Here is a 15,846-nt window from a genome sequence, read left to right as displayed (position 1 = left end):
AGACACACAAGGGAATGGAAACAAGTACTATCTGAAAACTGCATTATATAGCTCTGAGATGTAATCTATTAGCCCTCAGTGCTTCTCCACTTGGATATGAGAATGCCAAATAAATGGAAATCACTCAAAATAAGTATGCTGGAAAGTTATTTCCTAGGAGCCTTCTCTTTGACTTTAGGTGGGACTTCCAGAAGAACTAATGTTTTGGGTGTGGCTATTTCAGGATCATAGTCCTGTTTCCTTCAACATTTAACTGAAAAGTTAAAAAGTAGCTGCCCAGTATAAACTAGTTTCAATTCTTTACTAATGGTGGAGAGAAACTAAATCTCCAAACACTATGTAGGATATGCTAAGACTAGGCTATTCATCTACTTAGTTATATAAAAGACATTTCCCATCTCAATTTTCCATCTGCTTTAATCCAGAAGTCCCTCTGATTGTGTTGGGTATCATTATATAGTTTGCCATATACCATGATATGAACAAAAACAACATACACTGAACACTGACTGTCATTCAATAATGTCTTTACCTAATGCTGGCTATAACTCAACCAGTTTTAGCTTGAAAATATGAGCAAGATAATGTCGTAATGGATACTTTAGTGGATCTGGGGTTTTGACCAGTGTGGTTACTTCTTCTACCAAAACAGATTAAGACCTTACTTTGCATTCCCATCCTTGTTTTTTTTCCCATAAATTCTCATGGTAGCAGGCTAACATCAATTTAATTTGCAAAAAAATCTATGAAAAAGGAAGACCACGAGAAGTATCACCTCACAAATGTGGCAATTATATGATGAAATATGGTGACCCTTTCAACCTTAACATTATTCCATCTCCTATAATCAGACTCAAGTTCTGTTAACAAATTAAGATAGAGAACAGATGGCAGTCAAAGAACAGAACTGGCAAATACTAGAAGAAGGAAGTTATGGAGAGATAAAACTAGCTTGTATATCATCAATCAATCTCATTGGCAGTAAAGGAGTAACCTTTTAAAATCTATGTGAAAATTGGTGTGAATGATAATATTCAAGTCAACTAAGGTAGCAAAGTAGATAGAGTACTAGCCCTGGAATCCAAATGATCAGAATTCAAAGACTTGCCCAAGCACTATCTGTGTGAGTCTAGGCAAATCGCTTAACCTGTCTGCCTTGGTTTCCTTATCTGTAAATTAGGAGTAATGGCAGCACTGACTTCCAAAGGTTATTGTGCAGATAAGATGTGATAATATTTCTAAAACTTTGCACATTTCAAAGTGCTATATGAATAATGGAAATTATTTTTATCAACTACAAACTAAATTATTGTTATTAATTGTTATTAAATAATTATTCATACAAAGCACACAAAAAAAATGTTTGTCTAGATCCACAAAGTAGCACCACTTTGGAAGAATAATAGTAATAAAAACAGCTGATAAGACTTACAAAATACTTTATAAGTACTATCTCATTTAATCTTCATAACAATTTTATGGAATATTATTGCTCTGTAAGAAATGACCAACAGGAGAAATACAGAGAGGCCTGGAGAGACTTACATCAACTGATGCTAAGTGAAACGAGCAGAACCAGAAGATCATTATACACTTCAACAATGATACTGTACGAGGATGTATTCTGATGGAAGTGGATATCTTCAACATAGAGAAGAGCTAATCCAATTCCAATTGATTAATGATGGACAGAACCAGCTACATCCAGAACAGGAACAATGGGAAATGAGTGTAAACTGTTATTTTTACCTTCTGCATCCAATTCTTCCTGTGCAACAAGAAATTTGGTTTTACACACATATATTGTATCTAGAATATATTGTAATATATTTAACATGTATAAGACTGCCTGCCATCTGGGGGAGGGGATTGGGGGAGGAAGGGAAAAAATCTGAACAGAAGTAAGTGCAAGGGATAATGATATAAAAAATTACCCATGCATCTGTACTGTAAAAAAAAAAAAAGTTATAATTATAAAATAAAATAAAAATTTAAAAAAAATTTCTTATAATCTTCATAACAACTTTATGAGAAAGCTATAAGCAGCCTAAAATTTAGAGATGGGAATCTGAGTGCCAAAGAAAGGCTAAGTGAAACACATGCAATTACATAACTAGTAAGAAGCAAAAGTACAACTTGAATACAAGTTTTGCTTGACTCTCAAACTAGTGACTTTTCCACTATATCATTCTGTCTTTCCTAAAGGGGACAATAGACATAGTTTTAAGAATTTTACAATCAACTAATTTTAAAAATCATCTGGTCTTGCAGGATGATTTCAGAAAGGCCTGGAGAGACTTACATAAACTGATGCTGAGTAGGAGATCATTATATACTTCAACAACAATACTTTATGATGATCAATTTTTTTTTTTTAATTATAGGTTTTTATCGATAGAACACATGGATGTTTTTTTTTTTTTACAACATTGTCCCTGGCACTCATTTCTGTTCCAACTTTTCCCTTCCCTCCCTCCACCTCCTCCTCTAGATGGCAATCTTATACATGTTAAAACAAGTTAAAGTATATCTTAGATACAATATATGTGTGCTGATCCGAATAGTTCTCTTGTTGCACAAGAAAAATTGGATTCTGAAGGTAAAAATAACCTGGGAAGAAAAACAAAAATGCAAGCAGTCCACATTCATTTCCCATTGTTCCTATTCTGGGTGTAGCTGATTCTGTCTATTACTGATCAATTGGAACTGAATTGGATCTTCTCTTTGTTGAAGACATCCACTTCCATACAGTCTTGTTGTTGAAGTATATAATATCCTGGTTCTGCTCATTTCACTTAGCATCAATTCATGTAAGTTTCTCCAGGCCTTTCTGTATTCATCCTGTTCACCATTTCTTACAGAACAATAATATTCCATAATATTCATATACCACAATTTTTTTCATCCATTCTCCAATTGATGGGCATCCATTCAATTTATGCACAGTTTGATAACTTTTTGAGCATAGTTCCAAATTGCTCTCCAGAATGGTTGGATCTGTTCACAATTCCACCAACAATGCATCAGTGTCCCAGTTTTCCCACATCCCCTCCAACATTCATCATTATCTTTTCCTGTCATCTTAGCCAATCTGACAGAGTTGTCTTAAATTTGCATTTCTCTGATCAATAGTGATTTGGAGCACCTTTTCATATAAGTAGAAATAGTTTCAATTTCTTCATCTGAAAATTGTCTGTTCATATCCTTTGACCATTTATATGAGGATCAATTCTGATGGATGTGGCTCTCTTCAATAATGGTTCCTTCACTCTTTCTTTTTAAAAATAATTTGGTTGCAAAGGATGTTTACAAATCCAACTCAAGCATTTCTTAGCTTTTACAAAATTAAATGTGCAAATATAGATTAGAAATACATATACATTTTACATTTTAAAGGAAATGTACCTGAATCCAATTAGCTTATTAAGATTTTAACTATTTAAGATCACATATGTTAGATTTTTCAAAGTAGTCCTTCTCTTACCCAAACTGGGCCTTAATTTCTACTAGGATTGTTTAACTCAAATGAAAAGCTATGTAAGGATAGAATAGAATAGATTATATTCACCTTTATATTTATAATATAAATAAAATCTGTTTATTTTGTTTTATTTTTAAAGCCAGACAAAAATCTCATTCAACAATGCGATGAACCAAATCTGTTCCATTTGTTCAATAATGAAGAGAACCAGCTACATCCAGGGAAAGAATTCTGGGAATTGAGTGTGAACTACAACATAGCATTTCCAACCCCTTTGTTTTTGTCCACTTGCATTTTTGATTTCCTTCTCAAGTTATTTTTACCTTATTTCTAAGTTTGATTTTTCTTGTGCAGCAAAATAACTGTATAGACATATATAAATATATTGTATTTAACATATACTTTAACATATTTAACATCTACCTGCCATCTAGGGAAGGGGGGTGGGGAGGAGGGGAAAAGTTGGGACAGAAGGTTTTGCAAGGGTCAATGATGAAAAATTACCCATGCATATATCTTGTAAATAAAAAGCTATAATAAAAAAAATTAAATTAAAAAAAGATCATCTGGTCTTTCCTTACTCATCCTGGATTCTCTCATAACCCTTTTGGCCCCAGAATTTAAATTTATTTGCATCTGTAATAAGAGAAAAAAGAAGAAAAGAAAGAAGAGAGCAAAGGGAAGGAGAAAGAAGGGGAATAAAAGGAAGGGAAGGGGAGAGGAGTAGAGACAAAAAGTATTAGGTTATCTACTATGCGTAAGGCACTGTGCTAAGCACTTTATATTATCTTATCTGATCCTAGCAATAATCCTGGGAGGTAGGTGCTTCTTTTACAATTGAGGAAGCTGAGATAGACTCTGGCTAGGGCAAAAGACTTATCCAGAATCATACAACTAATATCAGATTGGATTTGAATTTAGGCCATCTTGACTCAAGGCCCAATGTCTTTTTCATTTTACCACCTTTTATTCTAGTTGAATAGTACATATATTTGTGAGTTTTCCAGCACAATGGAACCCTCTACCTTTTCAAAATCTTTTTCAAAAGACTCATCAAGATCCATATTATCTACTGCAGAACTGGTTTTCTTCTTTCTCTCATAGTCCACAATGACACACCTAGTCTAGTCTCTAAAAATGATCTATTAGCTGGCAGAAGGGGTGTGCCTGCTCAAAGATCATTGCTTGGGTCACCATCATCAAAGATTTCGTAAAGAAAAGACCAGTCAAGGTCTGCCAGATAGAACCAAATTCAGCTGACAATCCTTCCAAAAGTATCCCATTATCACCAAGATACCCATACACAGAATTTAGGAATCACGAAGTGTTAATGTTACACTATACAAACAAGAGATATAGGGCTTGGAAGAATAAGATTAATGGGAGCTCTCGGGAATTTTACAAGCAGACACTAAGTTTTAGAAGGCCTGTTAAGGTTTTCCTTACCTTCCACCACTTATTTGTATCCTTGTCCAGTACAGAGGCTTCATGGGACAGCTGGGTTCAATGGCAGGCTTTCTAGGAATCTGACTGGAGGATGTGTTGCCTCCAAAGAAGGGAGGAGGAGGAGGTGGTGGTCCGATTCCTGGAGGTGCAGGAGGAGGTGGGGGTGGTAGCCCAGTGCAGGAAAGAGCTGGTGAAACTGGAAGGGGTGGAGGAGGAGGGGGAAGGGGACTCCCAGCACTTAGAGGTAATGGAGGAGGAGGAGGAGGTGGAGGAGGGGGTAGTGGTGGAGGAGAAGGTGATGAAGGTCCAATACTTGATTGCAATGACAACAGTGGAGGCCCAAGTCCTGGTGGAAGGGGAGGAGGTGGAGGGATCAGTGTTGGCAGTGGAGGAGCAGGAGGGGGAGGTAATTTTTGTTGACCAGATGAGTTATTTTCTAAAGACTGGAGACTTGAAGAGATATCTTTGTTGTCATTTGGGGGAGATATGTGGTTTAGAGAGGAGATATTCAGTTTTTTGGGTACTATTGGGTTACTTTTAATAGTTTTGCTTTCATCTTCACTGGGTTTTAAAAATGTCTCTCTGTCAGTTTGTATGTAGACATTTCGGAAGGTCTTTGGTGGATAATCATCTTCTGTAGAGATGCAAGCATCTCTTGTCTTTTCACATCCTCCACTCAACCGGTGTTCTAACTCACACTTGAGATTTTCAATGGTTTCTTCTAATCTTGCCGTTATTACAGCGTGCTCTCCCCTAATATGAAAGACTCTCAGTTCAAACTGGGCCTGAGGATAAGAGTAAAGAAAAAAGAGTTCAATAAAATGAAGATCTGACATATTAATTAAAAGATTTAGTACTATTCCAGTGTCAAAATAGCACATGCTATTTGAATATAGAGGCAAAGAGGTAATCATGCAATAATCTAAATGGGTATATACAGTTCACTTTATGAAATTTCCAGAAAAATTCCAGAAAATTAAAATACTTGGAAAAGAAGAGTGATTCAGTTAACTTGAATTCATGGGGGGAAATTACTGAAGATTAAAGTTTAAGAGCAAAAATATCACCTTAGAACTTTTACCAGTTAAAGTATCAAGCACAAATTATTTTTGGATGTGCCTAATACGCATTTTGTAGTTTCAAGATCTGGTATGGAAATTGACTGTTATAAGAAAGGCATTTTGCTGTTCCAGCATCACTCTAGAATGACAGCCTATGGGATTTTTAGACTACTGTGGCAGTCAAAAAGATACAGAAAAATTGGTCTCCAAAATTCTTGATGCTTTTTCTTTTAATATGTTAATAGGTTTTAATAGGTTAACCTTTAAAAGCCAGGGCCTATGATCTTTCTTAAAAATATTTGGATGACTGCATTTTAGTATAATTGATTCCCTTTGCAATGTATTTTATTTTATTTACTTAAAAATTCTGAGATGGGGTTTAGAATCTTTGGATTGCCAGAGGGCTCCATGAAATAAACAAATAAAAAACTGAGAAACCCAGATTTAAATCATCAATATTTTGTCTTATGTTCATTCAAAATGAAACGAATTCCAAATTAAGATCAAGAAGAATTGAAACAATTCTAGTTCTATGCACTTGGCTTTGCTGTCTCAATTACAGAGGTTTTTCAATAAAATAATCTACTTCTGTTCTACACATGAAACTTTCCCTAATCCTCCCAGATGCAAGTATCCTTGTTTTAAATTTTAGATCACATCCTCTCTATTTAAAGGTTATGGAATTGGGAAGCAGTGGGTTACCCATCTTTGGAAATCTTCAAGTAGAGTCAAAATTACATATTTGTCAGAGATTCATTCAGATATACGTTAGATTAGATGATTTCTTAAGTCTCACATAAATAAAATTGTTATTCTAAGGACTTTTTCTGAAGGTAGGACAGTGGCTAAAGGGCTGGTCCTAAAGTGAAGAAAATGTGAATTCAAATCTGGAATACTTGTATAATCTTAGGAAAATCACTTAATTTCCATTTATCCCAGTTTCCTTAACTGCAAAATGAATAGAGCCTATTAAATTGAGATATTTGTAAAGTACTTATTAAAATGCCTGGAATATAGTAGGTACTTAGAAAATTCATTTTTTTTTCTTCCTTCCTTCTTTCCTGATATTTTCAAATTATCTAAAATATCCTTATTCTAAATTGAATGAAAGTTTCTGGAAGAAATCCTGAAATCATACTGACTGTTTCTACTTAATTTCTCCCCAATTGCTGTTCGATTATTGACGACACCATTTTTTTGATGTCATTGGTCCTTTTCAAGAATGAAGGCCAAACAACAATCTAAGAGTAGCAGAAGCTGCCCCATTGGGGACCAAACTGGCCAGTTCCAGTTGGGTAATGCTGCTCGCTCCCTCCCTTTCTCTTTACCCTTCTTCCCCTTTCCTTTTCCTCCTTCCTTCCTTCCCTCATATCTTTTCTAATTCCTACTTTTCTCCTCCACACAGGGAATTACATACTTACATATGGATGTTCTACCCAAAAGAAGATACATTTCTAGAACTAGAACTCCACTAAATCAGGCTTTGATAAAGTCTAAGCTACTTGACTTTGCTTTGAATCCAAATCTGGTTCTCCCAGATTAAGTCCCAGCCCAAGCCTTCACTAAATCATGCTTTGGATTTTGAGGGCTCAGAGTGAGTGTAAATAGCAACTGTTACTGTTCTGGCTAGAAACCCTGAGGGTTTCCCACCTCACAAATAGATTTTTTTTTTGAGTAGGTAAAAAAAGGCCCTTTTTTGGGGGCCTCATTTATTACCTAGCCTTGGTAAATGAATGGGTGTTGTCTCAGACAGACCTGGGAATGGTCTTAGTTCAAAAGGCCTAGGTCTCCCACTGGCCCAGAAACTTTAATATGTTCTATTTTTCTGGCCTGAAAAGAAGAATATAGACAAGGAAATCAAGGACTTATGAGGAGTGCATCTATATAGCACTAACCATATGCCATGATTATCTCATTTGATCTTCAAGATAGGTGATATTATTACTCCCACTTATACTTAAGGACACTTAGGCAAAGAAAAATTGGGTTACACAGTTAGTAAATATCTGAGGCTGAATTTGAACTCAGATTTTACTGACTACAAGCTCAGCACTACTATCTGGCTGTTGTGCTTCATCCTTGAAGAAGACCAGAATGACATCATTATGTTAGAGCCAAATTACATTGTGTCCAACTGTGGTTGATTAGATCAATATGAACTCTGAATATTCAACCACAAATCAAGCACAAATAGTCCATGTGAAGATTTTGGGGTGGATTCTCTAACTTTGCATATCTCACATTTTATTTGAGCGATTTCAATTCTGCTCAACTCATAAGCACAACTTCTCTGATGAGGGCATGCTATGCTTGGTGGTGTCCTACCAGGATATCCCATGTCACACAATCAATTTCTAATTTCTTGAGAGTGTCCTTGGTTCATTTTTTCTGACCATTATGTGAGTGCTTGCCCTGTATATGTTCTCCATAAAAGTATCTTTCTGGCAAATTATATATATATATATATATATATATATATACACATATTTGAATATATATATATTCAAACAATGTAGCCAGCCCATCAATTTGGCACTCTCTGCAGTAGAGTTTGAATACTTGGCAATTTACTTCAAGAAAGGATCTCAGCGTCTGGTACCTTATCCTGATCTTCAGAATTATCCCCAAGACAATTCAAATGGAAGCATTCAATTTCCTAGCATGATACTAGTATACGGTCCAGGTTTCACAGGCATATACAACAATGGGGTCAGCACAACAGGCCTGTAGACCTTTAGAGTCAATCTAATACCTCGTCTCTCATACATTCCTTTTGTCTCCCAAACATTGGGCTAGCTCTAGCAATGTATGTATCAACCTTATTATCAACTCCATAGAAAGTATGCTGCCAAGGTAAGTGAACTTATCCACAATATTCAAAATTTCTCTATTTGCTGAAAATGATTGTTGCACACATAGAGGGTGTGATGCTGGCTGATAGAGCACTTGTATTTTCTTGGTATTAATTGTTAGGTTAAAATTAACATGAGCAGCAGACAATTGATCCATACTTTTTTTTTTTTTTTTTTTTTTTTTTTTTCATTTCAGCTTCAGAGGCTGCATTAAGTACACAATTATCTCCAAAAAAAAAAAAAAAAGCACTAACACTCCCTCCATTTTAGTTTTAGTTTGTAGCCTTTTCAAGTTAAAGAATTTACCATTAGTGCAGTAGCTGACCCTGATGTCATGTTTGTCTTCACTGAAGGCATTTAATAACATGGCTGAAAACATCTTGTCTCACTCCATAGTGTCTGGTAAAATACAAGAGCATTATCCATCATCCAGAACCTGGGCACGCATGCCTTCATGAATCTGATGTACAATACTGATGAACTTCTCTGGGCAACCAAATTTTGACATAATTTGCCATAAGGCCTCAGGACTAATAAGATAAAAGGTCTTGGTCAGAGCTACAAATATTGTCCTGCCCCTGGCATTTCTCCTAGAATTAATGGATAGCAAATATATTGATTGTTATTCTGACCTATCTGAAGCCACACTCGCTCTCAGAGTGATGAGCATCTTCCAGATGAAGGATCAGCCAATTAAGGAGACTCTGGCAAGAATTTTGCCAGGAAAGAAAAAGGAAAAGATCCCCCAATTGGGGTGTGACAGGCCAATCTATTACCTTTATCTTTATAGAGAGAGAGGTCTCCTTGAACTCCTGAACTCCATTTGTCATGTAACCCAGAAAACTTCAGCCAGTTTTTATAAGGAATGGACCCCTCCCCTTATAAATCTCACTTAGAATAGAATCAGCACCAGGTGTTTTGCTACATGACAGGAGTCTAAGGGCATTCAAAACCTTTCTTCAGTTGGAACTTCAACCAGGGAAGGACTGATTAACATCTAAGATAAATGGTTGATGGCACCGGCATTGATAAATCATTGTCTGTTGAGAACACTGTGGAAGTGCTCAGTCTATCTTTCTATATCATATCCCTAACATTAATCAATGTCGCTCCATTAGTGCAGTTGGCCTATAAATATTCTATTAACAAATATTTAACAGAACTAAGAGTGGATCTTCTTGCTTCTTTCATGTCACAGGGAGAAGTATAGTAGACAAAATGCAAAGCTTGGAATTATGAAGGCTTGGATTAAAATTCTACCCATGGCACTAACCATGTGACAATGGACAAGTCCTTAATCTCTCTCAGTCTCAGACAATTCTGTAAAATTTATCCCATAAGTCATAAAAGTGCTGACAGACATCGTCGGCCCACATCATACCATATCTCTTCCAAGTCCACTCACCTTACCCAGGAAACCCTTCTAGGTTGAAACTACTTTCCTCCATAATTTTTATGCTATGTGTTCCTTAGCATTTCAGTATTTCATGTACACTCTAATGAATACTTTTATTTGGCTATTTTAACACCTTTTATAACACACACACACACACCAATCTAGAAGATAATCTATTCTTTTTACATTCATATATGTTTATGTATTTTTATACATGTTATATATGTATGTACAGAAACACATTTTATAACACACTTCATATAAATCAATCACATTAGATGATAGCCTACTAAAAGGGCAAGGACCAAGCTTTCTAATCTTCTGGCATACTCCTAACCCACTGTCCCCGCTATAACCAGTAACACAGAGGCATAGGATTTAGAGGTGGAGGTGACCTTAGAATTCATCTAGTTCAAATTCAGTTTTGCAGATGATGAAATTGTCCAGAGCTCTTACCTTTGTAGTTTCAAACTCAAATAGAAATATCCCTTCAGGAGAGGTATTGATTTTGAAAACTTCAAATTGCTTATCTATTATTTTTATTTTGTTGCCCATTTCCTAATTACATTTATTTATATATTTATTTTTAGAGGCAATGTGTGTTAAATCACTTGCTTAGGGTCACATAGTTAGAAAGTACCTGAGGCTAAATTTTAACTCATGCCTTTCTGACACCATCTAGTTCTGTCCCTCTTCTTTCTTTCTTTCTCCTCCTCCTTGCTCTCTCCAATCCTTTCTCCCCTCTCTAACCCATTAATTTAAATCTGGATTGGCTGCCCTCTAAAGTGTTGAGTGTTGCAATCAGTATGTTTAACACCTCTGGAGTAAGGCCTTGTTTGTGTTGACAATTTATAATAGAATTGGGATTCAAAATCAGACCTTATGATTTTTATGTATCTACATAATGAGAGTTCTTAACTGGCAAAAATTTAAACCAAATGCACAGGTGTTATCCCCATACAGGTGGTATTAAAAAAAAAAAAAAAAGTGATGCTGTTCTGTTTATTAATTCAAAATACAAATAGTATAACAATATCAGTGCTCTGTGTAGCTGTTTTCATAATGTAAAAGAATCTGGCACAATAGAACTATATTTGTGATTCTAATCTGATCAAGGACCATTTTCCAGGCAACACCCTTAGCCTTTTCCAAAATCAGTCTTCCCTCCTCTCCCTTTCCAAAACCAAAATTCTCATTATTTCATTTTTTTATTTTTAGTATCTTCCATATTACCACTGCTTTGAGATAGCATCAAAGGGACATAATGTACTAAAACTTGGAGGGAGATTTTAACTTGTCTGGTCTACATGAGCACGTCTGTTGAAAAGAAGGTGGAAAAGTGCCTCTTGATGAAAGACATCAAGCTAGTTCCAAGGACTGTGGAAAAATTGCCCATTAGTATTTTGTTGTTATGAACATGCTATCCCAGTAGCGCTGCCAGGGCCAGTAAATATCCAGGTTATCTGCCATACAACTTGAGTCAACCTTTTCCAGAGATTATTCCAAATTCTACATCCCAAAGTCAGAATAAGCCAAGAGTTCTCAACACATTGCTAAGACCTGTCATAATTCTCCATAAATTCAGAAAAGAATTCTATCATTAAAGGAGAAAGGAAAAGGAAATGGGGGGTTGGGAGCATTAAGCATCCAAATGGAATGGGAATTCTATTCAAGTAATTAATTGATTTACCTTATACTTTAAGAACAAGCTATATCCTATTTTTTTTTTTAAATCTCATTGATAAGCATCTCTTTGACACTACTCTTGACCAATTCAATATCTTGTTAACTCATTAACTTGTTAGCTCATTAGTGTTGGAATATTTCTTCTACTAATGCTAATTGTAAATTCTTTATGACTTCATAGAAGTTAAGTGAAGGTTGCTTTGGGAGAAAACTCATGACCCTAAGGTCAATGCCTTGATAAGCTTCTTTAAACTTGGTTAAAATAATTTTCAAATGACAGATTGTCTATTATTTGGCCCATTCTTCTAGTCTTTCCATTTCTATTAAGACCTTCCTGAATTTACACTTTTCTATAATAGCTTTTTAAAATCCAAGGTCATCATTGTGATAAGTGAATCATAATAATATATGCCACACAGCCATCATCATCACCAACACCACCAGCACCACCATCATCAAAAAATAAAAATAAAAAATAAAAAAATAAAAAGACAAATACAAAATTTAATTAATGAGAATGACACTGATTTTCTTGAAGGACACATGAAAAGTTATCTGATTTTAATAAGCAAACTTTTAGCTCATACAAGAATCAAGAACTAAAAGAGAAAATCCTGTGAATAAGAATTTTTGCATTTGTAGGGTTTTGTTTTGTTTTTTGTATTTATAATACTATTAAAATAAGATGGAATATGGGGGAAGAAGGATTGGAGCAACAAGAAAACATGATGACATAAAGGAAAAATGTCAAAAAGAATCAAAGAGATATTACTAATTCTCTTGCTATGTTCAAATAGAGAATAAAAGAATAGTATATAATCAGCTACTTTATTCATATTTCTCCAGCAATTTGGTAGATTCTTATATTTACTGACCTAAATAATATCCCTTTACCAATGTAGATTCCCCTTATACTTCCTTTACTTTTGGCAATTCTCATTTTTGTCCTTCTATAAATCACAGGATTATCAATTTAGAGGGATAAGAAGTCATATAATGTAACCTCTTCATTTTATAGATGAATAAAATGAATTTCCAAGGGCTTACATGCCTTGCCCAAAGTCACACAGTAAGTGTAAGATATGAATACCATTCCTTTGACTCCCAAATTAAGTACCTTTTCCACAATATTCTGCCCTCTCTCAATCTTCTACAGAGGATCTACTTAATATACCCTTTTCTGGTTGTTTTAAAAAGTATGTTTCTGAGTGCGGTACCAATATAGAATAGGATTATCCATCTGTTATCCATCACTTTTAATATGACAACACATTGATTATAACATTTATGCCTTTTCTTGAATGTGAGAAATATTTGGCAATATACCACAACCTATTTACAACCATTTACAACTGCCATGCATCTTCCAATTGTCCTTTGTGTTATTTGCAATATTGATTTTTTTGAGATAACATGTGGCAATATCGCATTGCTGAGCAAATATTGCTGTTCAAAAGATAGGTTTTTAACTGCAATAAAGATGTAATTTCTTAAATGCAGTCCCTGACCAGTCTTTTCCCACATTCCACTCTGAACACATGGATACTATTGTTAAGACTATTGACTACAAAAGTATCGATAGACTAGCTCAGTGAGTTACTTATACATGTTAAGTTTTTAAAATTTCTTTTGTTCTCAATAGTATTTTACTTTCCCAAATACATGTAAAAATAGTTTTCAACATTTATTTTTGTAAGATTTTGTGTTCCAAATTTTTCTCCCTTTCTCCCTTACCTCTCCTTTCCAAGACAGCCTAACATAGATTAAACACGTGCAATTTTAAAAAACATATTTCCATAGTTGTCATGTACAACTATATGTTGCAATGTAGGCAATTTTCTTCTTTTTTTTCATGCACTTTGTTTTTCTTCTAAGGTTGGTTGGGCTAATTTCTTTTGAATGATTATGGTTTTCACTGAGATGGATTTACAGTAGGCTGGGGTTTAACATAATTTTAATGACATTATCTGTAATCGGTAACATTTAATGACTCTTCTGTCAAAAAAGAAACTATAAGGCTCTATGAAATGAGAAAATAATCTAGATTAGAGGCTAGCAAATTATTCCCTCCATTTCCAGGCCAAATTCATCCAACCATAGTTTTTGGAAAACAATGGATTTTTAATCCCAAATGTACAACCTCAGCAATAAAAATCCTGTTTATACAGAGAAGGACTTCCTTATTAAATTTTTATAATTGGCTATATTTATAATTTTAGAATATTATGACCAATATATTCTGAGAAACAGAATTTTAGTTTCTGGAATTATATTTTAAATAATACTGCTCCACACTCCAAATTTTCTTTAGGATGTGACATCAGTCACTATCAGTTAACAATTAAGGAAAATGACCTCTGTGTAGCTTTTCCCTAATGCATAGCTAAGCATTTTTTTTTTCCCAGATGCAAAAGGAGGTAAGGAAAATATGTAGTCAAAAGGAAACTATTGATAGGGGAGCCTTTTCATTTAATGACTTCCCAAAGACCTTTTTTTCTGGATTTCCATTCTATCCTCATTTTAGCTGATGTAGTCATTTCATTTTGCCTTAGGTTTTAGATTCTGTTTCTTCCTGTTCTTCTAGTTTTGGTGACTGCTTACTTTTTCACTTTTGATTAGACTCTGAGTCCTACCTCTGCTCCCCACTACCAGAGAATTCGAACAATTTTTGTTCAAGCTACTGAAGCTGGTTACTGTCCCCTTATCTTCAACAATGGCAGAGAGATTTAACACTATGTAAAAGTTTTTAAGGCCACCTTTATAGACAAATTTATTGGACCTTTCTGAAATAGCATAAACATACAGTTGGAAAAGATATCTGCAGCATTCTTGTTCAAACTCTTCTTTTTATGAATGAGGAAAGAGAAGGCCAAGGAGATAAAGTGACTTGTTCCAAGTCAGACAGATAAGTAAGCATCAGAGGTAGGATTTGAACTCAGGCCTTTCTGATCCCAGAGTCAGCATTCATTTTTACTATATCACAACTCAGAATGGGGTATCTATTATCCCCTAGTCCTGCTTTCTCATAAAGATGTTGTGAATGCCTGATGGAAGTGGATATCTTCAACATAGAGAAGAGCTAATCCAATTCCAATTGATCAATGATGGACAGAATCAGCTACACCCAGAAAAGGAACACTGGGAAATGAGTGTAAACTGTTAGCATTTTTTTTTGTTTTTCTTCCCAGATTATTTTTACCTTCCCAATCCAATTCTTCCTTTGCAACAACAACAACAACAACAAAATTCGGTTCTGCACATATATATTGTACCTAGGATATACTATAACATATTTAATATGTATGGGAATGCCCGCCATCTAGGGGAAGGGGTGGAGGAAGGAGAGGAAAAATTCGGAACAGAAGGGAGTACAAGGGATAATGTGGTAAAAAAATTACCTATGCATATGTACTGTCAAAAAATGTTATAATTATAAAATTAATTAAAAAAAAAAAGATGTTGTGAATGTGAAATGGATAGAAATTATAGGGAAAATAAACCTTGATTAGCTAGAAATCAGAACTGGCTAATAATGACTGTTAATTATACATTTGTGAGATGTATACAATTTCTAGGATTGTTGATATGGGTTATCGAAGTTATTTTCATTGCCAAACACCAGCACACACACACACACACACACACACACAAATTCAAATTAAGCCAAAGAAAAAAAAGAAAGAAAAAGGTCAATAAAAACATCTTGGAACCCTCACACACCTAAATTTTAGTTTACATTTCAAACACAGACTTAATCTTCCATGATGCTTTCATTAGCCAAGTAACAGCCCTCCCAGAACTGAACAATTTAACAGCCTCCCTAAATGCTTTTCCCTGAATGAACCAGCAAGCATTTGGCCTCTTACCTTTATTATTTGAACAAATGACAGATGATGTGTGCCTAGGCCATATTCCCTTTTCCCC

At 34.9% G+C, this 15,846-nt stretch overlaps 1 protein-coding gene across 3 annotated transcripts in view; it reads right to left on the bottom strand.

The window, feature by feature from the left end:
- The window catches only part of FMN1 (formin 1), a 513,415-nt gene that overhangs the window by 199,890 nt on the left and 297,679 nt on the right, over nt 1–15,846 (bottom strand). For all 3 annotated transcript variants that reach the window (XM_074289191.1, XM_074289190.1, XM_074289192.1), the window contains one exon: nt 4,928–5,712. In XM_074289191.1, coding sequence (XP_074145292.1) covers nt 4,928–5,712 — 785 coding nt within the window. The remainder of the gene's footprint in view (nt 1–4,927; nt 5,713–15,846) is intronic.

Source organism: Sminthopsis crassicaudata, chromosome 2, assembly GCF_048593235.1.
Source record: "Sminthopsis crassicaudata isolate SCR6 chromosome 2, ASM4859323v1, whole genome shotgun sequence".
Lineage (NCBI taxonomy): Eukaryota > Metazoa > Chordata > Mammalia > Dasyuromorphia > Dasyuridae > Sminthopsis > Sminthopsis crassicaudata.
This window is presented reverse-complemented; position numbering and strand designations above follow the sequence as displayed.